Source organism: Hypanus sabinus, chromosome 18 (genome assembly GCF_030144855.1).
Source record: "Hypanus sabinus isolate sHypSab1 chromosome 18, sHypSab1.hap1, whole genome shotgun sequence".
Lineage (NCBI taxonomy): Eukaryota > Metazoa > Chordata > Chondrichthyes > Myliobatiformes > Dasyatidae > Hypanus > Hypanus sabinus.
The window spans coordinates 16,164,056-16,190,770 of NC_082723.1; the positions used below are offsets into that span (position 1 = coordinate 16,164,056).

At 42.9% G+C, this 26,715-nt stretch overlaps 1 protein-coding gene across 2 annotated transcripts in view; it reads left to right on the top strand.

The window, feature by feature from the left end:
* Positions 1-26,376, top strand: part of ass1 (argininosuccinate synthase 1) — a 189,227-nt gene extending 162,851 nt beyond the window's left edge. For both annotated transcript variants that reach the window (XM_059993723.1, XM_059993722.1), the window contains 3 exons: positions 12,985-13,141; positions 23,635-23,700; positions 26,200-26,376. In XM_059993723.1, the coding sequence (XP_059849706.1) occupies positions 12,985-13,141; positions 23,635-23,700; positions 26,200-26,239 (263 nt within the window). In that variant the 3' untranslated portion in view covers positions 26,240-26,376. The remainder of the gene's footprint in view (positions 1-12,984; positions 13,142-23,634; positions 23,701-26,199) is intronic.
* The last annotated feature ends 339 nt before the right edge of the window (positions 26,377-26,715 follow it).

Here is a 26,715-nt window from a genome sequence, read left to right on the forward strand (position 1 = left end):
TCAGAATGAATGTTAATTGGGCGGCATATCAGCAGCGAACTCTGGAAATGCCAGATGAGATGCTGCTCAGCCCGCTGAGTTCCTCCAGCAGGTTGCTTGTCGCCCCAGATTACAGTCTCCAGTTTGTTATCTCATTGATATGTGATGGCCTGTAGTCACTTGGGGCACATCTCTCTCAACGTCCTGCATTCCTTGGAGTATCTTGATTCAAGATACTTCATGTACAGACATTTAACTCTTCACAGGCTTCAGTTAGCTTTTCTGCATCTTTTTAATATAAGTTGTTCCAGAATGGTGGTTAACTTCCATCAGCACCTAGCTTCAGCAGTTGAAAAAATTCTGACATTGGGGTATTTTCAATAGCTTTCAAAGGTACATTTAATGTCAGGGAAACGTATACCATATACATCCTGAAATTCTTTTTCTTTACAAACATCCACGAAAACAGAGGGGTACCCCAAAGAATGAATGACTGTTAAAGGTTAGAACCCCAAAGCCCCCCCCCAACTCCCCCTCCCACGCACAAGCAGCAGCAGGGCAACGAAACCCGCCCCCCACCAGCCAACAGCATCAGCAGCCTCCACCGAGGCCTCAAGCGAGCAGCAAAGCATCAGTAAAGACACAGACTCGCAGTACCCCAAAGACTAATCGTTCACCCGGTAATTCGACATAACACAGGCTCTCTCTCTCTAATAAGGGGAAAAGAGGTGTCCCCGTTTCACAGCGAGAGAGGAGAGACATTGCAAACAAATAAGACACAATCAGCAGCCTTAAGATTCTTTTTGCAGGTGGTAGTGAGCAGTTGGACCAAATACTGCAAAAAAAAATATCTACAGCAACGAAGGCAGGAAACATTAGCAAAATCGAGGATTACATGCTGCGGGCAGGTTTCGGGGCGTGCTCAATGGTCCAAGGAACGATTATCATGAGGGGAAAATCTTAAAAATAAAACCAACAGAAGCTTGTTTCCAATTGTTGGAACACTCAGGCTTTGAACGTCAGAATGATTTGGTTCTACACGAGCCATTGAGTGACACTCACACGCAAATAACATTCATTGCAGGGGCATTTAGACCAGGGCTTCCCAACCTGGCATCCATGGTCCCCTCGGTTAATGGTAAGGGCCCATGGCATAATAAAAGGTTGGGGACCCCTGATCTAGACCCACAATCTGTTGCCGGATGTTGGGTTCGTTCACCGAGCACGTGAGGTGCCTGGGAAACTCAGAAGGGAAGTTATGAGCTTCATTTACAAAACTCTTAGATAGGCAAATGGATGACAGAAAAGTGGAGGGCTGTTTCAGGAAGGAGGGTTAGATCGATCTTAGAGTAGATCAAAAGGTCTGCAAAATATCGTGGGCCTAAGGGCCTGGACTCTGCCGAGTTCTAATGGATGGGCCTCCTCTCCTACTATAACTTCTTTCATTTTGAAGGCTTGGATTTGCAGGAAAACTTCAAATGTTGTGTGCATGGTGGGCAATCCGTTAATAATGACCAAAATAAGTAAACAGCTTCTGATGATCAGATTCTAGAAAATCAAGTAGGTTGATATAAACTTCTTTACAGGCAGAAGGGTTAGCCTATCAGGATAATACCAAGTATGTTAATTGGTCATTGTAAGTTGTCCCATGATTAGGTTAGGGTTAAATCAGGGTTGCTGGGACAGCAAGGCTCAAAGGGCTGGAAAGGGCTACTCCACTGTATCTCTAAATAAATACAATCTCTCTAATTGCTACAACTACCCTCCTTCTCCAAGGATTATTTGCTTTTGTCTATGCTCCCAGTTGAAGTGAACATTTGAAGCAGATTTAAATCTAATCCTCCTCTTAGGGTAAGGCCCAGGTGTTTAATCCTATTGTCTTTTTTTAATGAGCTTGAAGTTGATAGGATTTGTTTTATTAATGTTTAGATGTTGGTTACAAAGAAATAGCAGCAGCCTTGGAAGAGAAAGGTGAGATCAATGATAGAAATTACCTGGGACTGGAGATGAAAGGAACGTAATCTGTGCACCTGTAAATGTCCTCCCTCCCACACCTTTTAATCACTGAAGTGGTTGTCCTACTGCGGAGAGCAGCCGCTGAGCCATTCTAGCTGAGGAGAGACAGGAAATCATTTACGAAATCATCTTATTTTAAAACTGTTTATAATATATAATATCATAGCATCAGGGTGAGACCATTTCTGCCCCTGTCCTGTCTTGCTTTGGAGTGTTATTATTTTCATAGTCTACATTAAATACTCACTCATTCAAGTATCAGTAATACTTTCTCACAGTTACAGATATTTTAGATCTCAGTTTTCAAACACTAAGTTCTGATTTTAGAGTTTTCAAAATGATTTTTTTTTGTCTAAAACAATTTCTGTCCTCATCTGTCTAATATGAGGAAATCAGTTAAATAATTTGTAATGTTGTCATAGATTTGAGGGAACAAAATATTTTATCCCATTTTGAAATCTGTCAGCAAGTCTTAATGCTAGAGAATTCTTAACTCTTCCCAGTCCCTTCAAACCTTGAATTGCACCCCCTGCACCTCTGGGATCTTTTCAGAGGAATGGCAAGTTTATAATAGGATTCTACTGAGCCCATGATTTAGATTTACTTGAGTTTCAATAGCACTGAACTCACTGTGTGTTCTGGAAAAGGGACAAGTGGTTGGAAAGGAAAGGTTATGCAATAATTCCTAAGGTTAAGTGGGTGATTGAAAGATTTGAGAGGTTAGTCCAGCGGCAGCCCCACACATACCTTTATTATCTAAGAAACACTAAATACCTAATTGCTTTTCTTCATTAGTAACAGCAGACTTGACAAGAATGATGTTTTCAGGTGTGTGGAGTGGCTGGGTTAATGTTACGTCCCTGAAACTACTTTGTCAGAGACTTGCTCCTCATGGGAGCTACTGTGTTACACTAAGGGCTTATGAAGCATGTGAATACGATAGCGGATAATTTTGTTTTTGATTAATGTCAGCTGAAATTTTCCGAATACCTTGGTGAGGCAGTAACAACACTTGGCATTGTGACAGGATCAACACGAAACAGGCTTAGAGTTCTCACGTGGTAGGATGTCAGTTTCGGTTGGCCCTTCCTTTGTTGAATTCCCTCGGTACCGAGCACAGTGAACTGGAAACATTGTCATTTTGCCTCTGGGGCTAGAATTTAAATAACGCTAGACTGATGATGATAAACTCTGGATCTGAATGCAGTAAAGGTCTTAAGTGAAATGAGTTAAGGCCGTCTTGGCTTGTTTCTCATCGAATGAGTCTCTAAGACAGAAACAGCCCATTAATTATCCCTGCGATGTCAACTTTGCCAAGAATTCACAAGATGTAAAAAATAGAATGAACACACCAGTGAAATAAAGAACGTTGGCTTAGAAACGTCATCATTTTGAGCAACGTTTGTCTGAGATGCATGACTGCATTTCTATGAAATACCTTTTTTTAAAATAGAACTTGAAACTTTGTGAGTGGATCATAGAACATAGAGCCTTCAGCCCATGACATTGTACTGACCTTTTAGCCCATTCTGAATCAATCTAACACTTGACTCCTACATAGTTCTCCATTTTTCTATCATCCATGTCTAGGAGTTTATTAAATGTCCCTAATGACATTCGTAATTTCCCTTCTTAGTTCCCCATGCATCTGATGTGCTTTGTGACAGATGCTGGCATCCAGTAACAGATCATGGGTGTGGATGCTCCTCAGTGAACTTCTTTTGTACGTGTTTTAGTTTAAAAACTTTCCTCTCATGATAATTGTTCCTTGCGCCATCAGGTGTCACCCTGGAACCTGCCCATAACACTAAACCCCTGGTTTCGTTAATATTTCCTGCCTTCTGCTTCACTGCTGTCAGATCTTTTTTGTCGCAGTGGTTGGTTCCATTGCTCTCCACAAACTGCCCAGAGAATCTCAAGACTGCTGTTTAAGTTAAATGTAAGTTGTGTCTTGGATACAATAAGTGAAGATATTCAGCGTAAACCAGAACAGGTCATGTTAGTTCGTAAACCAAACATGTAAATTGTTCCATCTTCAGCATTAGCGTCCCTCGATTCAGTCAGCACTGAGAGTCGCACGCCATTTGGAGCACTTTATAGGTAGTGGGAGCTTATCCCCACTGCCACCCCGGCTATGACAACCTTAGGAACTATTTGAACAAGTACAAGGACAATGAAAGCACAGAGGGATATGGTTCCAATGGGATCCGTGTGGGTATGTTTAAGAGGTGTGTCAGAAGGGCCCCATTCTGTGTTGAACAATTCTGTGCTTCAATGAAATTGATTCCAACTAAGTTTGCAATACAGAACTTTTCAACCTAAAGATACGCTTGCAGTTTATTAACAGCAGAAGTGTTTCTCTGTTACAGATACATTTTAGTTTTAAAGAAAATGTACTTGGCACTACAAAGCTGTTTATCATCCTTATGGGAAACTGCATTATAGCCATAGCCTTGGCTTGGGGTAGGATGGTTCTGTGATATTACCCATTGCAAGTACATTGTCTTCAGAGAGCTGTGTTGGAAGGATGCTTTGATGAGCCTGTGGTTGGATTCCTGAAGTGATGAAGCTGTCCTACATTGTTTGAGTTAGTTAGGTTTCCATGCCATTGAGATGAGCTGAATTTGAAATGTTGTCATTGAAGTATTTCATTCTCAAGGGACTTGATGGCTTAGAATTGGGTGGATGTTTCCCCAGATTGAACGGCTGGGACTAGGGTGTTAGGATTTGTGCTGTTGTAGGAGAAAGAGTAGGCAGAGCTAATGATTAGTGAGGTCACTGGCTGGTGGTGTAGTGGGATCCACGCCGGACTATGAATTGAGTGATCCCTGGTTCGAATCCAGTCGGACTCCCTTGCACATTTTCCATCCATGCTGGGTTGAGCATCGAGCTAGCAACTCAGCCTCGTAAAAATAGTAAAGAAATGGCAAGGATGCCACCCAATGCACCACAAGGCTTGGAGAGGAATAACAACAGCCTCAGAAAAGAAGGACGTCCTTTTAGAATGGAGATGAGGAGGAATTTTTTTTAGCCTAAGTGTGGTGAATCTGTGGAATTCTTTGCCACAGGCAGTTGTGGGGGCCAAGCCTTTATGTATATTTAAGGCAGAGGTTGATAGATTTTTCATTGGTCAGGGCATGAAGAGATATGGGGGGGGGGGGAAGCTGAGACTTTATAAGGCACTGGTGAGGCCTCACCTTGAGTATTGTGAACAGTTTTGGGCCCCTCATCTTGGAAAGGATGCGCTGGCATTGGAGACGGTTCAGAGAAGAGGAGGTTCACAAAGATGATTCCAGGAATGAAAGTGTTATCATGTGAGGAAGGTTTGCGGGCTCTGGGTCTGTGTTTGCTGGAATTCAGGAGGATGAGGGGGGATCTCATTGAAACCTTTTGAATGTTGAAAGGCCTAGACAGAGTAGATGTGGAAAGGATGTTTCCCATGGTGGGGGTCTAGGACAAGAGGACACAGCCTCAGGATAGAGGGGTGTCCTTTCAAAACAGATCCGGAGAAATTTCTTTAGCCAGACGATGGTGAATTTGTGGAATTTGTTGCCACCTGCAGCTGTGGAGGCCAGGTCGTTGGGTGTATTTAAGGCAAAGATTGATAGGTCCTTGATTGGACATGGCATCAAAGGTTACGGGGAGAAGTCTGGGAACTGGGGTTGAGGAGGAGATTTCAATAAAAAGGATCAGCCATGATTGAATGGTGGAGGAGACTCGATGGGCCAGATGGCCTAATTCTGCTCCTATGTCTTATGGTCTAAAGCGGGAGATTGGGGCTCAGGGAAAATCAGATCAGCCATAACGAAATGGCAGAGCAGAATTGACAGGCCAAATAGCCTTATTCTTGTATCTTATGGTATTATGATGTTATAACTAGTAAGTCGTGATGTGGATTGTGCTAATGTTGTAACACGAAACTGCAGACAAAAGTAGAGATGTGAAATGCAGCAACAACACCACCCAGATTTCAGGAACTTCAGAAATTATATTACAGCGTTTGTCCATCATTGTAATAGAAAACTGGATTCACGATTAGACCTGCAGACAATCATTTTGCTTTGTGGTCTGATATTTAATTGTCTTCTCTCACCACATTATGTTCTCAAAAGATCGTTTTACTGCAATGTCCCCTCTAAGGAGTGCGCGTGCACACATCTTTTGCTATGAGCACACAAAGAAATTGAAACTGCGTGTAAAAGGTTGTCACCTTCTACCTCGTTGACATGTTAAGTATATTGCATGACCGTACATAATCACTTTTCCGGTCTCTTCCGGTCTTTTCCGGTCTCTGATGCGGACGGTGTCAACAATGTGAAATTTGCGATGATCTGTCTGCAGATTGTAGAAATGGCTTATTTAAACTGTTTTTATTGAAGGAATTATTCAGCTTGCACATGTTGTTGTCACTGTGCAAAGAATTGCACGGCACAAGATTTTTGTGCACACTGGTCAGTACAAATTAGAGGGAGCATGTTTTTTTCTGGTCATCTCTTCAGTTTAGGTTATGAAAGCTATGCCAAGCTCATGCTCAGTTAGACCATCTTTGGCTGGTCTCCTGGGGCAACATTTCACCTTCTTTCTACAGTGCCTGCCATTATGGTTGAGATGAGAAATTACTTCACTAAAAGTTGTGGATCTACAGACTTCTGCACACTATTGAGGACCGTCGTCAAGTTGGAGATCAATAGATCTTTGGATACTGCGGGATTAGCAGGATACGGAGATAAGACCGGGGAGTGGGATTGTGCTAGAAGGTCATCAATGATCCCATTGAGGGGGTAGAGGAGACTTTAAAGACCAAGTAATCTCCTCCTGCTCCTGCTTTCGCATTGTGTATGCATGTCAAATAGACAGATGTGCCTGTGATAGCTTGTTGTTAACAGAGAGAGAGAGAAACTGGAGATTGCCAGCTCCTTTGAGCTCTGATTAGCAATGTTATTTTGGAAAGACGCTACTGGTGAGCATCAACAAGAACGTGTAGATTTGCAAAATGAAGCATATGGGCCTTTGATTTCAATCGTGATAAGTACTAGGTCAGGCCGTGGCTATTCAGTTAGATTTACTGCAAGGTCTGAGGAGTCCCTCATGGGATTCTTCAACAAGCTATCAGGAGGCCACGCCAAGCCCAGAAGAAAACAGGTTCAGCTGTTCATTCAGAGCTCAAAAGCCTGCAGGATGAATTTGAACTGCCCTCTGTGACTTCATTGTCAGGGTTGGTGGGGCTGGGCAAAGTTGAAAGGAGCCATTCTTCAGCCCTTTCTGTGGGAGTCCCCCTCCTGTAACGAGTCTGGTGACTCCCAGTAGATCTGTGAAATTGTCATGTGGTGACTTTTTGTTTTTTGATGTTAAACACCAACCCTTTCCCAGGGGAAAAAAAAGGTAAATAAAGAAATCATTCATACAAACACTTGCAAGTAGGAAGTTTTACATAGAGCTGATTCAAATAGCCCGACTCAGCAAACACATCAAGATATTGTCAACCCAAATTAAGCGGGCATGTTGCAGTTTATTATTAAGTTGGAGCTGTTTGGAGTATTTTAAGTTGAGAACAGATGACCCAATAAAATTATTTATTATGTTATGAACCCCGTAACTGGGTCACTTATCAGCAAAGATAGAGAGGCCCGTTGAAGTCTGATGATACTATTTTTAAAAGTCTTTTTTCATAAAGGGGCACAAAATTAAGATTAATACAGACATTCAGATAAAAGACGTAGTCAATACTCAATCTAAAAACACGGGTATAATAAAAATCATCAATTAAGCAATAGCTCTATCGTTTGTCTAGGGGATATTGTATTGTCCGATGGAAAGATAAAAGTCACTGTCCTTTCAAGCTGCAGCTCTTTGGGTTTAAGAGAGAGACGGTTTGAAACTTGCCCGGGTCTTTATGAGGCCAATCCGTTGCGTCGGGGGAGTTGGTTCCCCATTGTTAGTTCCAAGTCGTTTTCCGTGGTACCAGCCACCAGCCCCCAGGCAAGGGAACCGAACGCACGTGACTTCCTTCAAATGGCTTCCCGCTATTGCGGGATCGCTAGCGTTTCTTCTGGTGCATCTGAAGGGGTTGTTCCCCCAGACCCTCTTTTATACTTCCTCACTGGGTCTCAGATGTCAATCAGGTTGGGATGATGCAATCCCTCTCTCAACCAGCCCACTTTGCCCGAGAGCTTGCACGTAGCATAGTCCCCAATCCACAAACGTGGTCTCCAGGAGACAATGGCCAGGTCTCTCTCATTTCCTGGGTCCTCTGAGCCAACCCAATAATGCTCTTGCGATTCTCACAAAGGAGGGGGCTCCCCCGCCCCTTCGGCCCCTCAGAGCTGTGGTGCATTCATAACACCCCCTTTCTTCAAAGCATTTTCACCAGCGGTGAAACGAAGTAGTACAGAGTCTTACAGGATTTTAGAATCTAACACAATACAAAAGTTTTTTTTTCTACAGAGTAATACAGTGATACATTCAATTCAGCATCCAAATGGTTAACGATTACAGTGGCATTTCCTTTAATATTTTAACATCTTGTACCTTACTAAAGTCTTGTAGCATCAGACTTCAACTTAATAACCACCTATTTTTTTTCTCAGCAACAAAACTAAGGAGTTGTGATCTTAGCTTATGTGCATCTACAAAAGTTTAAGCGAATACTAATCGTTTCGGCCGTTTTCCCTTTCGCTAAGGGCAGATCTACCTCTGCTTCCTTACCCTCTTTCACTTTACTACTCTTCGTTTTACTACCCTCTAAACCCTCATGGTACAGGGTTGGTAGAAACGTCTCGGCCAAATCAAAACTGGCCAGCTTTAAACTGCTCTCGTTCTCAGCTGCCTCTCTCGACATGCTGCGAGTGACCGCGCATGCGGGGTAGATCTGGGACTCTAGGGGCGGAGCCTTAATACTCACCGGTTGGTGGGTTGGCATCATGGCTGCCCAAACCTTACCACCTGCTAAATCGTTACTGAGAAGGACGTCCGCGTCAGTTCTTGGGAATTTTGCTGGCACCCCTATTTCAACGGGTCCAGACACCAGCTCACAATCCATAATGACCTCATGTAAGGCCACCATTTCTATCCTTTTACTTATTCCCTTTACAGCTACCATTCTCGTCTTTCAACCAAACTCTGTTACCTTACTGCTGATCAACAACAGCTCAGCCCCCATGTCTCTCCAGATTCGTATGGGAATTGGTGTGTCTCTCTCCCTCACAGACACAGTTCCGTGTGACAGACAAGTCTCTAACCCTTCTCGAACTCTGTCTACCCGGGGCTCTCTTGTCGACCTACTGATTACCATGACACATCCGAGAGGGATGATCCGAGAGGGCTTTCCCTTTTCCTGTCTCCTTCCTCGGAGCAAAGCACCGAGATGCAATATGCCCGCTCTTCCCACAATTAAAACAGGTCAAGCCCTGAAATCTCTGGCCGTCTGGCCTTTCCCCCTCAACCTTACCACTAGCTCCCGGCAGGACCTCTGCCTCAGCGGGTGAACTTTCTCGATCGTTCCCGCGGTCTCTCGGGGAACTTTTATTTGAGGAAAACTTTGTCTTGTGGGTTAGGGCATATTCATCGGCGAACCTAACAAATTCTGAGATGGACTTATTCGGCTTCTCATTCAAATACATCCGGATCTCCTCCGGAACACAACCTTTAAATTTCTCAATCAAAATTAACTCCCTGAGACGCCCATAATCCTCGCCCACTATTTCTGCGGTGCCAAGAGCACACCCTTCTCATGGGCAAGCTCGGTATACGTCTGATTCCCCCCTTTCCGTAAATTTCTGAACTTTTGTCTATAGGCTTCAGTATTAGCTCGTAACCCTGGAGAATGGCCGCCTTTACTTTGTCATAACTCTCCTCCTCCGTGGACAACACCGCATATGCCCGCTGTGCCTTCCCCTTTAACACACTTTGTAACAACGCCACCCACTGATCTTTGGGCCACTTCTGATTCACTGCCACCTTTCAAAAAAGCAAGAAATAACTATCAACGTCCGTCTCCTCGAACGGGGATACTAACCTCAACGCCCGACTAACATCAAACCGCTCCTCTCGGTCTGACCCCTAACCGCGTTGCTCTTGCTTTAACTTCTCCATCTCCAAGTCATGTTTCCTCTGCCTCTCTGCCTCCCTCTCCTTCTCAGCCCTTTCCTTCTCCTTCTCAGCTGCTTCCAGCTTTTTTAACTGAAGTTCATGCTTTCTTTGCTTCTCATCTCTTTCCTGCTCCCTTTTCACCTCTAACTCCTTTAGTTTGTCGGCCCTTTCTCTCTCTCTCTTTCTCGGCTCTTTCTCTCTCTCTCTCTCTCTCTTTCTCGGCTGCTTCCAGCTGCTTTAACTTAATTTCATGTTCCAACCTTAATTTCTCCAACTCTAACTGAGCTGTTACGTTTTCACTACGTGTCACTACGTGTTACGTGTCACTAGCTGGTACGTTTTCAGGGATACTTTCCAATACCTCAGCTTCAAACACCTTCTTCCCAATGTAATACTGAGTTATGGCCCTTCGCACCTCCTGCTTTTTCATGAACGACCTCACCTCTGTGAGGTTTAACCCCTTCGCCAAATTTATCAAGTCTAATTTGGTGGCCGCCTCTAGCGCCTCCAGAGTCGGGTTTTCTATAAATTCATCCACGTCCATCTTTGCTGGTTTCCCATCTGGCTACCCGCGTACCAGATCCAAGTTTGGACTTACAAGCGCGATTCACTGGCTCCCCAATTTGGTTTCAAATCTCGAGACGAGAACCCCAATTGTTGTTACGTAACTGGGTCACTTACCAGCAAAGATAGAGAGGCCCGTTGAAGTCTGATGATACTATTTTTAAAAGTCTTTATTCGTAAAGGGGCACAAAAATAAGATTACTACAGACATTCAGATAAAAGATGTTGTCAATACTCAATCTAAAAACGCGGGTATAATAATAATAATCATCAATTAAGCAATAGCTCTATCGTTTGTCTAGGGGATATTGTATTGTCCGATGGAAAGATAAAAGTCACTGTCCTTTTAAGCTGCAGCTCTTTGGGTTTAAGAGAGAGATGGTCTGAAACTTGCTCGGGTCTTTATGAGGCCAATCCGTTGCGTCGTGGGAGTTGGTTCCCCGTTGTTAGTTCCAAGTCGTTTTCCGTGGTACCAGCCACCAGCCCCCAGGCAAGGGAACCGAACGCACGTGGCTTCCTTCAAATGGCTTCCTGATATTGCGGGATCGCTAGCGTTTCTTCTGGTGCGTCTGAAGGGGGTGTTCCCCCAGACCCTCTTTTATACTTCCTCACTGGGTCTCAGATGTCAATCAGGTTGGGGTGATGCAATCCCTCTCTCAACCAGCCCACTTTGCCCGAGGGCTTGCACGTAGCATAGTCCCCAATCCACAAACGTGGTCTCCAGGAGACAATGGCCAGGTCTCTCTCATTTCCTGGGTCCTCTGAGCCAACCCAATAATGCTCTTGCGATTCTCACAAAGGAGGGGGCTCCCCTGCCCCTTCAGCCCCTCAGAGCGGTGGTGCATTCATAACAATTACAAGAAACAGCCTGAAACTCTTGTTAAGAATAGTTTTTTTGCCCAGGTACCAGTGCAGTGTGATGTAGATAGCAGCGTACATCACAAAACAGAGAGGCTTTTATTGACGAGGTACCCTGAGGGGTGAAGCAGGGGAGCTGGTGCATTCGAATCAGCCTGGGTTTTAAGAGTTGTCAGAATTCTATATGTTTGATCATTTATCCATTGATAGGTTGGCTTTCTCTGGCTTAGGGTCTCCAAGTCAGTTCTTAAAAATTATTTAATCTATCTTGAATATTCCATGTTAGCTCTGTGGATTTCCTGTTTTGTTAAACTGTGTGTACACGTCTACTAGAAGAACCAGCTTTACAAAAGAGAACCATAGGGAATAGAATGACGGTGTGTCAGTGCTTCATTGTGCTGGTAATGGTGGCTTTAACACAGATATTTTTAAGACCAGAGCTATGGAGTGACATCTCCTGGTAACAGTGGAAAGATGCACTCTGCTCCATCACACCTTTGCGGTGTTAATGTTTGAAGGTCTTACAGTACTCTGCTTCTTCAGACAAGCGTGCTGCAGTGAGCGTTGAAGGACAGAAAGCGACCTCTGAAGCGTCCGTTACCTCACTTGCTCCATTCTCCCGTTCCTCTCTCTTGTGTGCAGATGACCTGTCATGAAGAAAAAAGAACAAGGCACTTCTCTAGATCAGCGGATGAGAAAGGAAGTGGCCCAGTTCTGGCCTCTTTAAAGAAAGTGAAAGAATTCCCAACTTATTAAAATAGCTTTAATAAGTTAGGATTATTACCTTGTTGCTATTTCTGGTCACTTTCTTATCTTGATATTGGGTGGTGATATTCTGTAATTTAGCTTTGGGTCTGTACAAATATGCGCTTTGAGAGAAAAATGGAATATGATTACTGTTTACCTTAATGTGGTAGCGGGTGGGGAGAAAGTAACAGACACAAAGTGCCGGAGGAACTCAGCAGGCCAGGCAGAGTCTGTGGAAAAGAGTGAACGGTTGATGTTCCGGGCTGAGACGCTCATGGATTCGGCCGTGTGTGTGTGTGTGTGTGTGTGATTTTCTCTTGTTTCTGGGGGAGAAGGCAGGTTTTGTACTGCAGTAAGCCGGGGCAAGACTTGTCCTCTTGCACTTTTAACTACAGTTCAGGCAAGAGAGCTGGAGAGGGAAATGAGCCCTAATAGATCTAAAAACACCCACCGAACCACATAAACATCCTTGTGTTTGAAAGCTGACTAAAGCGCACTTTGTAAATTCGCACACTGCACTGCAGTGCAGCCAGATACAGTGGCTCAGTAGAGGCTAATTGTGTTTACTTTGCCAATGTTCTTTGCATTATTTTGGGATTCAAACAGTGAATATAACAACGTGCTGCACACTTAATACATTTATAGCTCCTGATTCTTTCTCACTGAAATGACTTTTTAATTGTTTCCAGTTCTGCCTAACACTGGTTTGAAAATTATTCCTTGATTTGGTAGGCTTTTGGAACAGCCCTGAGTGTACTTTTGTCCGTCACTGCATCAACAAGTCACAGGAGAACGTTGAAGGGAAAGTTCAGATTTCTGTGTTCAAGGGACAAATTTACATCCTTGGTCGGGAATCACCTACTTCTCTGTACAACGAAAAGCTCGTCAGGTAGGTAACATCACAGTTTATGTTTGGTTTGCAATACTGCTTGAGCACTGTAGACAATTGAGTGCTAAAAGTTCCAATCGCAAGATACGCATGGATGAATAAGGTTCTTTAACTACTTGCCCAGATGAAGGGGCTTGGCCTGAGTCATCTCCATAGATGCTGCCTGACCTGCTGAGTTCCTCCAGCATTTTGTGTGTGTTAACGATTTGGTCCCCTGATTTCAAAATATGAAGTATAAATGTCCCTAATACAGCATCTGGAATTATTCAAAGTAAATACCGCTGTTGGGTCTGATTTGCATTTCATTGCAACCCATTTGCCATTTATGAATTAGATTAGTGATCAAAATCTCCAATTTGAAGGTGAAGTCAAAATACAAAACCGGGAAATTTAAGAAAGGAACTGTGCAGTTAGGATCAGCTTTGTATCTAATAGTAAGGTCAGTTAAAAATTAAATCACTATAAATTACTTGTTGCCCAGAAATACAGAAAATGGACTCCTGTTTTATGAATTTGTGCCACTCTGAACTGTTCACTATTCAGAGAAAGAGTCACATCCAGATTTTAAATTTTAAAAGAGTTTTGCTTATTTGTTTTCCTGGCATAACGAGAGGAACAGAACTCGAAAAGCTAATAACTGGCATTTGCTTCAACATTTATGCTGTAAGAAAATGGAAAGGTGGGATATATTTTTGCATCAAATCAAAAGTTGGGCATCTTGTGTTTGAACTTGATTTTACCCACACTGACTTGGTCCCTTCAATTACCTCCAATGTGCTTGTGATGCGTGCTTTCTATACTGCATTGAAATATTGTGCTAAGAACTGAACTTAAGAAGAAATGACTGTTCATGGTGCAGTTATGTTTGTTAATGTAAGATTTTTGTTGACATGGTTTAGGAATTCATCATGTGCTTCTGAGTGAAATTACGCCATTGTAGGTTATATTAATTTATCCAAATATAAATCAAAGTTCAAGGTAAATTTATTATCAAAGTACATATATGTCACCATATGCAACCCTGAGATTCATTCTCCAGCAGGCACACTCAATAAATCCAGTCACCATAATAGAATCAATGAAAGACAACACCAACAGGGCAGATAGCGAGAAGGCAACAAACCGTGCAAAAACAGAAAGAAAGAAAAAATGAAATAATTAACAAGCAAGCAAATAATAAACAGCAAGAACTTGAGAGGAAGAGACCTTGAAAGTGAGTTCATAGGTTGTGGGAGCAGTTCAGTGTCAGGGTAAGAGAAGTTTCGGTTCGAGAATCTGATGGTTGAGATGTAATAGCTGTTCCTGAACCTGGGTGGTGTGATTCCTAAGGCTCCTGTGCCTTTATCCTGATGGCACTGGCGAGAAGGGGGTACGACCTGGGTGGTGGGGGTCCCTGCTGATGGATGATGCTTTCCTGCGACAACGCTCCATGTAGGTATGGAGAACGGTGGGGAGGGCTTTACCCATGATGGATTGGGCTGTACTTACTGTAGGATTGTCCATTCAATGGCTTTGGGCTTCCACACCAGGCCGTGATGCTATATTGATAGAGGTATGAAGGGGAAAGGAATTATATGTTGTTTTCCTGCCATTGAGTTTAATGTCTTTTAAATATCATATACAAAGAGATGATGCATTATAGTTTACAGAGCGAGATTAGCTATTGACTATCTCACTGCCTAAAAAAACTAACTCCTATTTACTTGCTTCTGATGCATTTTATGTGTTATAATCTTTATTGATTTCAATCCACCAATTACAGATAGAAAAAAAAATTCAACAATAACACATACAGATCAATAGCCCATGGTACCATTCTGGAGATCAATACGAGTCTATGTAAAGTTTCTTGCAGTCCACTCTAAAGGCAATAAAATGTGTCCTTTATGCTCGTGTTTCTTTTAAATAAGTAAACACTATTACTCAAGCAGCGTTAATGTTGTATTGTGCTACACACACAGTTTATTTATTTTCATTGTCAACCCGACTTTTTAAAGATTGTAAAGGCATCGAAATGTTTTTCATTCCTGAGAAAGGAAGGTGTCGGGTAGGATAAATACCACAGCTGATTTTCTCTTTTATAGCCAAAATGTGTACAGAGTAACCCTTAATAATCCCCTTCTTTGTGGCTTACAGTCACAGAAGGAGCTAAATGAATAAAGTAAAAGTAATCAGGACCACTTATTCACTGTCAGTTCCAAAGCGATTTCTCTTTCAGTTTCTACATCAGTGCCTTTAAAGTGTTTGAATGATGATGGAATCATACTAATAAAAGAATAGCAGTAAGCAGTACAGGAGGCTGGAAGTGACTGGTCACAGTAGGTATAAAGTAATGTAATTATATGGCATATAGCCCACTCGATTGCACAAAAATAAAAGCATGGATTTCTGGAAAGACATCCAGCGCCATTGTAAATTCTTCTAAATTGCTTGTTTTTTTTATTCTTGCAAATAATTCATCAGTTGCAGTTTGGATGGTAACTGCTGTGATGTTTTGAAACCTATATGGAGGGAAGTGAGGGGAAATGGACATTTAAAAATAGTTAAAACTGAAGTGGGCTTTGAAGAATTATTTAAGGGTTTTTTTTATATATCACAGATAATCTGCCTTTGGGCATCCTAGTTATGGCACCTGCAGCTGAGAGGCAGGCAGGTGATTTTCTCCCCTGGCTGCTAAGTACCATATGTGTGAAGTGATTTCTGCAAGGGTCTTCATAGAAGAGTAGCGTAGAGGAATGGGATTCAGTTTGTAATCACACCATAAAGCAAAGAAGAAATGAATGCTTGCGTTTGCACTGGGCCTTTCATAACCTTGGGCCAATTCCAGTACTCTATGATACTTCTGAATGTAGTAGATGTATTTATATATACACTCTAGTACACTGATGTGACATACCCCCGCAGTGGCTCGGTCCCAGACACTTGAAAATACAAGGAGATATATTGTAAAATGACACTGCAGGCCAAAGTCCAGCAATTTTCTAGATTAAGGTAATATTTTTAAATGCACCTGCTGTCTAGAAGGATGTGACTAGCAATGTTACCGTTGGAACATTCTAGCTCAGTAAGTTAGTGTATTCCAAAGCGTTCTGTTTGAGGTGGGTTTTCATGCCCAGTTTGGCTGTTAACAGGAGGGTGGGTAAAATGTGGATAGTCCTTGCAAGCCAACTCATATGGAGAGGAATAAATAGACGACATTTCAGGCCGAGACTGTTCATCAGGACCCAAAATGTCGTCTGTGGATGCTGTCTGACTGCTGAGATCCTCCAAGACTTTGTGTGGCTTTCCAGCATCATCAGAAGCTCTTGTATTGTGTATCTGCTTTACTGAGAACTGCAGTAAGGTATGATGATAGACACAAGAGGTACTGCAGATGCTGGAAATCTAGAGAAATACACACAATGTGCTGGAGGAGCTCAGCAGGTCAGGCAGCATCTATGGAGGGGAATAAATAGTCCACGTTTCATTTTTAAATGTATGCTTCATGTCCAAGAACATTAATGAGACTTGATCTGCAATTTTTTTTGGAGGCCTCATATTCTCCCTCTGATTGAGAGCCGCGGGGAGCTGGACTAACTTCTAGGGCAGTTGGAGATCCTCCTCTTCCCACCCACCCAACCACAGTACAGCTAGGGCATTCTTACATGACCTGCATTAACAACTGTGCTTACTCCAGCATGGCACTGGTGTCTTTCACAGTGAAGACTAATGCAAAATACTTACTCAATTCATCTGCCATTTCCTTCTCCCCCATTACTACCTCTCCAGTGTAATTTTCCAGCAATCTAATATCCACTCTCACCTCTCTTTTACTCTCTATATATCTGGGAAAACTTCTGGTATCTGCTTTGATATCATTGGCTCACTTGCCTTATTTTCACCTCATGGCTTTTTTAGTTGCCTTCTGTCAGTTTTTAAAAGTTTCCCAATCCTTTAACTTCCCACTAATGTTTGCTCTGTTATATGCCCTACCTTTTGCTTTTACATTGGTTTTGATTCTCTTGTCAGCCACGGTTGTGCCTTCCTGCCTTTAGAATACTTTTTGTTTCTTTGAGATCTTTCTGTTCTGCACCTTCCGAATTGATCCCAGAAACTCCAGCTGTTACTGCTCTGTCATTCCTGCTAGTGTCCCTTTCTAATAATCAACCTTGGCCAGCTCCTCTCTCATGCCTCTGTAATTTCCTTTACTCCACTGATGCATTTGATTTTAACTTCTCCCTCTTAAACTGCAGGGTGAATTCTATCATATTATGATCATTGTCTCCTAAGGGTTCCTTTACCTTAAGCTCCCTAATCAAATCCAGTTCATTACACAACACCAAGTCCAGAATAACTGATCTAGTGGGCTCAACCACAAGCAGTTCTAAAAAGCCTTCCTGTTGGCATTCTACAAATTCTGTCCCTCGAGGTCCAAGATCCAAAATCAGCACCAGCCTGATTTTCAGAATCCACCTGCACATTGCCCATTTGGCATGCATTACCTATCTCCCATTGTAATTTGTAGCCCACATCCTGGCTACTGTTCAGAGCTCCATATACAACTCTCATCACAGTCTGTTTTCCCTTGAAGATCCTTAATTGTACCCACACAGATTCACATCTTCCAATCCTATGCCACCTCCTTCTAAGTATTTTATATCATTTTTACTAACAGAGCCTGCCTACCTGCCTATCCTTTAGATATAATGTGTTTCCTTGTATGTTAAGCTCCCAACGATAATCTTCTTCCAGCTACAACTCAGTGATGCCCACAATGTCATACTTGCCAATCTCGAAAAGATTATCTGTCTTATTCTGTATACTGCATGCATTCAGATATAATACCTTCAGTCCCGTATTCATCACCCTTTTCAATTTTGTCCCCCTGTTATGCTGCAACTCATCCCACTGACTGCAATTTTGCCCTACCATCTGCCTGGCCCTCCTGATGTTCTCACTACACACTGTCTATGATTGTATACCAACGGCCCCATCCTCAGCCTGAACACCCAGTTTCCCGTACAAACCCTCCCATACAACTCTAGCAAACCTGCCCCCAAGGATATTGGCGCCCCTCAGAATCAGGGGTAACCCACCCCTTTTATACAGGTCATACCTTCCCCTGAAGAGATCCCAGTGATTCAGAAATCTGAAACCCTGCCCCCTGCACCAGTTCCTCAACAACACATTCATCTGCCAAGCCCTTCCATTCTCACCCTGGCGAGAGGCAGCAATTCAGAAATTACTACCCTAAAGATCCTGCTTTTCAGCTTTCTACCTAGCTCCCTAGCTTCTCTGTTCAGGACCTCCTCCCTTCCCCTACCAACGTCATTGGTGCTAATGTGTACCAGAACTTCTGGCTGCTCCCCCTCCCCCTTTAGAATGCAGAGGACCCGATCCGAGGTATCCTTGACCCTGGCACCGGGGAGGGTAGATACCATCCGAGTGTCTCTATCGTGTCCACAGAATCTCGTGTCTGCTCCCCTGTCACTGCTACTGGCCCCACTTACCTTCACCCCAACACAGTATTGAGCAGAACAGCCCCTAGGGTATTCTGTGCTGGCTGCCCATTTCATTTCCCTCTCCCGACAGTCAATCAGTTACCTATCTCTCACAGCCTAGGGGTGACTACCTCCCTGTAGCTCCTATCCTTCACCACCTCATTCTGCTTTGTGAGCGGAAGGTCATTGAGATGCATTTCCAGTTCCTTGACACTTTCCCTGGTGCCCGTGGTTATCCGGGAGGCTCGAGGACTCTCAGAATATACTTGCAGCCAACGTTACATCGAGACTGTCCCATTGCCATGCCCAAGTTGGACCAGAAGCCACCTGTGATTTCCAGGCAGGTGTCCCTGGGAGTACTGGGGCGTCATCTTGTTAAACATCCAAGTGACTCCTGTTAACTGTGCCTAAAACCCGTCTGCAACCATGTGATCTGTTTTCATTTTTATTGAACTGCTGCTCCGGCAGATACAATGTTCTTGGCAGATTCTCCGTGCCTTTACTTGTCCATGTTGCCTTGAAAATTCTCTGCATCCTTGACATTGTCGGCTTATAACTGACAACAAAAGCTGCTTTTGATAAATTTTTTCTAATTGTTAAGTTCCCACTCTATGGAAGCGTTAAGTGCTGCCTACGTACTTTAGATCAACAAAATAAATACGAAATAACTTGGCTTTTAATTTAAAAAAAATGTTCTGGTGGTTTAACTGAGAGATTTCATTTTATTAGTCCTGAGTGTCAAAGAAGAAAAGCAAATCAATTTGTTGAACAAAAGCTATCCATTGAAAAGTCAATATGTTGTGGCTTTTTTTCTCTTGCCTTCAAACAGACTGCAATAAAAGTCTAAGGAGTAAAATTAAAGTGTTGCATGTTTCATGAACACATTGTTGTCAACGTGCATTATACTTGAAGCATTTATTGACCACTTAAGCCTACATTTAGCGAGGGTGGAACAGATTGGTGTATTAGTGTAAGCAAAACCTTGGATTCAAACACTAGCCAACAGCAGCTACCGCAGAGGTACAGGTGCCCTTGGGAATTACCTCAACAGCGGCCTCTGCTCATTGTACTCATAGTGAGAGAAATTGGAAAACTGTTCTTATTTAAATAAATATTAATACTTCTCAGACGAGGTATTGTGTTTCCAGAAATATCACAAATGCTTCTTTCTGTTTTGTGAGGTTTGCTGAGTGAATAGATCGAGGCGAGTGAGGCTCCCTCGCCCCTCCTCCTCCCGTTCTAACCAATTTTTACAAGCCGACCATTGGCAGAGTCCTGACCAGCTGCATCACTGTCTGGTACAGGAATTGCGAGGAATCTCACTGCAAGACCCTACAAAGGATTGCGAGGACAGCTGAGGGGATCATCAGGGTCCCTCTTCCCCATCTGAGATACTCAGCAGGAGCTCTGCCTAAGCAGGGTTCTTATTTAGTTAGCGACCCACCGATTCAACCCTAGCCTAATCACAGGACAATTTCACCATGACCAATTGTCGCTGCATCTTTGGACAGTGGCAGGAAACCCACGGGTACCCAGGAGGAATGTACAAACCTGGTTCACTGAACTCCGACGGCTCAAGCTGTGACTAACTGTGGTGTTAGGGCAAGGACTGTCAAGCTGTGAGACTACTGAACTCACTGCTACCACCCAAGTCTCCCCACATATAAAAATCTAGTAGCCTATTCTGTCCAGTTTCTTTGACTTGCACCTTATTATTTGTAAGCTTATTTTGGGTAATATTACCATTGTGTTGTGTGTGAGTTACATGTCCTGTGTTGTGCACCTTGATCAGGAGGAATGGTGTTTCGTTTGGCCGTATACATGTATGCAGCTGAACGACAATAAACCTAACTAACATATTGCATCGGTTTTAAATAATGTACAATATCTTTTTACTGAGAGGACCAAAATTGGGCAAGGTACTGAGTACTTTTGGCATTTGTTTTGACAGTGAGTTGATTTTTTTTCTCTCAGAGGTTTTCTCTCAGAGGCAAGTTCAGGTTTCACTGCCTGGTTAACGGAAAACATTGCCACAATCTGTGGCCATTTCCTCACTCACAGACAAGAGCATCTCAAACCATTTCTTGTACCGTCATCACTCACCTTATCGTACCCTTCCAACCAACTTCCCTTTGCCGAAAAGCCCCTGGGAGGGGAGCACTGCCCATAGCTCACTAAACTCAGACTGCTGGCAAACTGCGCGGGTCAAGGGTTGGTCATTGATTCGGGTAAGCAGTCTGCATCAGCACAGTTACTCCCGCAGTTTGTCCTTTGCTCCAGGTTTCCACTGTCTCTTGTGTCTCCTCCCTTGTTGCTTTGTAATTTTCTACGGCTGAGGTGTGGTCACAGTATTTCAGCAGCCTTAATCAGCTGCAGGATTCTGTAACATTTACCTTGGATCTGCTTGCAACCCCGAGTAAATCTGTCATTATCTCATATTCAAAAGGTATCTAGCAACACAATTTTGACATAACTCATCATCATTATCATTGTGGTCATGGTCTTATGACTGTGATTGTTCTTGGCAATCTTTTTTTACATAAGAGGTTTGCCATTGCCGCCTTCTGGGCAGTGTTTTTACAAGATGGGTGACCCCAGAGGGTGACATAACGTGAACTTGCTCATACGATCATCCACCACCTGCCCCCATGACTTCACGTGTCCTTGATTGTGGAGGGTTTGCTAAGCAGGTGCTGCACCTTGCCCAGGGGTGACCTGCAGGCTAGCGGAGGGAAGAAGCGCCTTACACCTCCTTTGCTCGAGATGTACGTCCACCCCACCACCCAAGGCATACAACTAACCCAGCTCAGACAATGCTGCATGCTGCCTTGGCTGAACAGAGGAGCACTTTTAGTAAACAGACTGAGACAACTCCACTGCTCCAAAGAGCGATAAATGAGGTCATTCTTACCCTCGGCCATTAGTCAACCAATAGCCAGGGAAGTGATGACCATGCCCCCCCCACTTCCTGTTAGACTGTTTGAGCTAATCCATTTTTTATTCTGTTTAATTCTCTTCAAATATTTATATCTTTTCAGAATCAGAATGTTTATTATCATCAGCATGTGAAGTGAAATTCGTTAACTTAGCAGCAGCAGTTCAATGCAATACATCTCCTACCTGATGGTAACAGTGAGAAAAGGGCATGCCCTGGATGCTAGTGGTCCTTAATAATAGACACTGCCTTTCTGAGACACCGCTCCCTAAAGATGTCCTGGGTACTTAATAAGCTAGTACCCAAGATGGAGCTGACTAGATTTACAACCCCCTGCAGCTTCTTTCGGTCCTGTGCAATAGCCCCTCCATACCAGACAGTGATGCAGCCTGTCAGAATGCTCTCCACGGTACAACTATAGAAGTTTTTGAGTGTTTCTGTTGACATGCCACATCGCTTCAAACTCCTAATAAAGTGGTCGAATGGCCTACTTCTGCTCCTATATCTTATGGTCTAAAGAATAGCCGCTGTCCTGCCTTCTTTATAACTACATTGATACGTTGCACTGTGCCATTCTAATGATACTGTGATACTGTAATTTCCTTTCGGTTCAACAAAGTATCCATCTATCTATCTAATCATCAATAGATCTGACTGCTGTTAAACTCCCCTTTGTTTGTTGTCTCTGAGTGGTCATAATCTTGCTTTCTTAATTCGGCCCACAGTGAGTTTAGAATCATTTTTTATAATTATATTTGTAATAACAATAGCCTAAAAGATTGTCTATTGGATGGAAACCCATCCAACCTCTGTTTACATCTGCTCATCCCAAACATTCATGGCAGTTTCACACAGATCCCATTCACCTGCCACCCGATTCTGAATTTTGCAGGGCATTTCATTGAAATGTTCCCATCTTCTGTCTTCAGCTGCTGTTAAGTACCCCATTTCTCCCTCTTTCTCTTACCTCCTCTGATTCAACATCACACTCATCCCTCTCCTTTATGCACCCAGTGTCTCATTACAGTTTTCCTTTTTGATTTGTACGCATATCGATGAATTTATCCTCATTTGTTTAACATCCTCATACTGCTGTTCAGTGAAAGCAAACTTAATATGCACATCAGTTCCATTTGCCCCAACCCTTCCACCACTCTGACCGTCCCTTCCCCCACCTGCCCACCCTCCCCCCTTTGTCTAGCCAAAACCTATTGAGCTCCGTCTAGTCCTAAAATCCCTGCTTTTTCAGAGCTGGGAACTCCAGATTCCAACCAACTTATGTGTGAGGAAAAGAACTTTCAAGTCTATTTAGTTTAGTTGAATAATGATCATGTTTGGAATTTGGTTTCCTCTTTGAATCTTTTAAATATTGTCCTCTCCTCCCACGCTGCTAATTCTTTCCCTGTGGAGATTTACTCACTCTCAATTAAGTTCACATCCAGCACCATCCTGGCGGGTCACTGCAGATCCTAACTGCACACTGTTAACAAAAGCCATTTGTCAGGTCATGGAGAGCATCCATTGTCACTTCTCCAACCATTCAGTAGATGTCCATTTCCTGACCATATTCCCCTCCTGGTTCATCAAAGCGTTGTGCGATTGCAAGTGTTTGTCCTTGGTGTATTATCTCAATAGTGCGTCCGAGTGCAGAGCTCAACGTATAGTAGATCAGCTCTCTCAGCTGTTCTGTGTTTGACATATGGTCTGCAACTTGATCAAACTTCTAATAGACCTCACTAGTACTGTGATGTATTATTTGAAAGTTTGATGAGGAATGAAACGAAAATATTAACTCTTAATTGTCGCATGTATATTGAAACACATAGTGAAGAGCGCCAGGCTGAGGATTGTGTTAGGGGCAGCCCGCAAGTGTTGACATTGCTTCCAGTGCAACGTGGCAAACCTACACCTCACTAACCCTAAACCTAACTGCACATCTTTTGGAATGTGGGAGGAAACCGGAGCACCAGGAGGAAACCCATGCGGTCCTGGGGAGAACGTACAAATCCTTTGCAATGATTTTGCAATTCTGAGCAGAGTGGACAATGGGTGACTGTGTTTTGTTTTTCTCTCTCCAGCATGAACGTGCAGGGGGATTATGACCCGATTGATGCGGGCGGATTTATTCGGATCTGCTCCTTAAGGTGAGTCAGTCCTTCGCTCTGCGAGTTCAAAGGTTTTTATGTTACTTGCATGGGTAAGTGATTTATAAATTCCAGTCACAATCTGAAATGGTGAACAGTTGAATGGGTTGTAGTGAAGATGGCCGATCTTCTGTTTGTGAATTGGAACCATTGACTAATCCTAAGGACAGGCTGTAGTCATGTTGTAACTGGGCACGTGGAGACAACGAGTGTATTCCGACTGCATCTCCCTCTAATTTATTTATCTCCTGGATCAAGTAGAACAATACCCACTCTATCAGGCATGAGCTGGTAACCATTGTACTTGTACATCTCACACACAATCACATGTTCCCTCATTCTCACATCTTAACTAATTTGTTACGATTAATTAACAAAGCTTTGAATGTACTCACTCCAGCTAAAAATCTGTGAGTTCAAAACCCACCTTACATTAGGATTGTCATGGAACACTACAGCACAGAAACAGGCCCTTTGGCCCATCTGTGCCATGCCAAACTACTAATCTGCCTACCACCATCGACCTGCACCTGGACCACAGCCCTCCCTACCCCTCTCATCCATGGACCTATCCAAATTTCTCTGAAATGTTGAAATCGAACCCACATCCATCATTTCTACTGGCAGCTCATTCCACACTGTCACCTCCCTCTGAGTGAAGAAGTTCCCCCTCATAGTACCCTTAAACATTTCACCTTTCACCCTTAACTCATGACCTCTGGTTCTACTCTTACCCAACTTCAGTGGAAAAAAGCCTGCTTGTATTTGCTCTGTCTATCACAATTTTGCATACCTCTATTAAATCTCCCCTCATTCTCTGACACCGTAGGGAATAAGCTCCTAACCTATTGTGAAATTTTTGTCCCCAAGAGTGGCCTAAACCTTGCTGGTGATTTGCTCAGGACTGCCAGCAGTCACCACCATGACCCTGCAAAGTCTCACAGGTCTTACCCTTATGCAGGAATCCTCGCACAACTGATTGCTAAGATCTTCCCCTGCTGGTGTCCACCAGGAGCCCAGCACCGAGGCCATAGACGTCCGTAGTCTCCAGCACTTAATCGATGCACCGTTTTCCTCTCCTGGTTCATCAAAGCATTGTGCGATTGCTGGTACGGTTCAAATGACCCATTCATTAAAGATAGAGAAGAACTGCAAGGGAGAAGAGGATATATTGAGTAACTTTATTATTTAATGCAGCCTTGGGAATAGGTTTTGGCCCCATATCTATGAAAGGATAAGCTGGCGTTGGAGAGGAGGTTTACAGAAGTTATCCTGGGAATGAAAAGGTTAATGTATGAGGTATTTTCTGACTCTGGTCCGGTACCCACTGGAGTTTAGAAGAATATGAGGGTGGAGGTGGAATCTCATTAAAGCCTATCAAATATTGAAAGACTTAGATTGAGTAGATGTGGAGAGGATGTTTATAATAGTGGGGGGAGCCTAGGACCAGAGGGCACTGCCTCAGAATACAAGGAGGTCCCTTTGAAACAGAGATGAGGAAGAATTCCTTCAGCTGGAGGATAGTGAATCTCTGGAATTCATTACAACGAAGGCTAGTAGAGTCCAAGTCCGTGGATATATTTACAGTGAGGTTAATAAGTTCTTGAGTAATATTGTCATTTAAATAAGGAGAAGGCAGGAGAATGGAGTTGAGAGGGATGATCGATGATCGATTGGCAGAATGGCCTAATTTGCTCCAGTGGTTTTAATTGAGCTAAATAAAATGTATTCATTTGTTTTAAATGGGTTCTTGTTTACATTTATTTTTAAATAGCTTTAAATTTTAATAATATCTTCCATTTTTACCAGAACTTGGATGTTTCTGACATCGTGCGTGTGGTTTTCTCTTGCAAAATTTGACAGTTGTTTCAGTCTGTCTTAACTTGTTCTGAAACTATTTCAAATAGCAAATTACAAATGGGCATCCCAGAGCCTCTCTGAGCAGGTGGGGGTAAGGGCAGTTCACTCCACAAAGAAGCACTGAGGTTGACAGGTAATATCTGATGGAGAAGGAAAGTGGCTCGCTGTTCAGCAGAGGATCTGAACAAACCCTTTGCCGAATCAGAATAGCTGTACGACCTTCGTTGTACACAGCACACCCATGTTTTAGAAAGAACAGAGAAGCAATCGGTCAGGCATCGGCACAGAATTAATGAGTTCTGAAGATACAATAAGAAAAACAAGAAAATACTCAAAACACTCAGCAGGTGAAGCAGAATCTGAGGAAAGAAGCAGAGCTAATCTCTCAGGTTAACGACATTCTGTCAGCCATTTTTTCCTCTCTGCTTCTCCCTCCATGGATGCTGACTGTCTTACTAAGTGTTTCCAGCATTTTGACTGGTTTTATTTTGGATTTCCAGCATTTGTAGTATTTTTATTTTCATTTGAAAGGACAAAGGTGGATTTTATTCAAGTTTATGTTGAACAATTTTTCTACTATTTATTTTCCTTTCCATTTTTATTGAAAATAGCTAAATATCCTAATCTGTTTTTAAACAGGTTGAAAGAATACCATCGTCTCCAAAGTTCAAATAAGTGAAAATCCTGTGCGAATTCCGGCAATTACTTTGTAAAATGTATTTTAATATACATATCGCAAAACACTTTGTTGAAAGTGCAAGCTCCATGTATGTTGCTGGTTTCATTTTGAATAAAATGAATTATCTTGAACAAACCCCTCAAATGATGCTTGTCTGCTGTTCCTTTCAAAAGAGGGAGGGGGTCGATGCACTTGCTGTTGCTTGTGCGAAGGAGGGGTCTTTTGGGGCTTCAATCTTTCTATCATTCATTTTATGGGTTTTTTGTTTTATGGATGTCGGTGAAGAAGACGAATTTCAGGTTGTATACTGTATACATATTTTGATATTAGATGTACCTTTGAATCTTTGGAGGAAACTGAGTATTAACATTCAAGACATAAGATTTTTGTTTTTCCTTTAATATGTAGATTATTTTGAATGAATTTTTGAAGATTAAAGGTTAGCTGTATTAGTCACATATGCATCAAAACATACA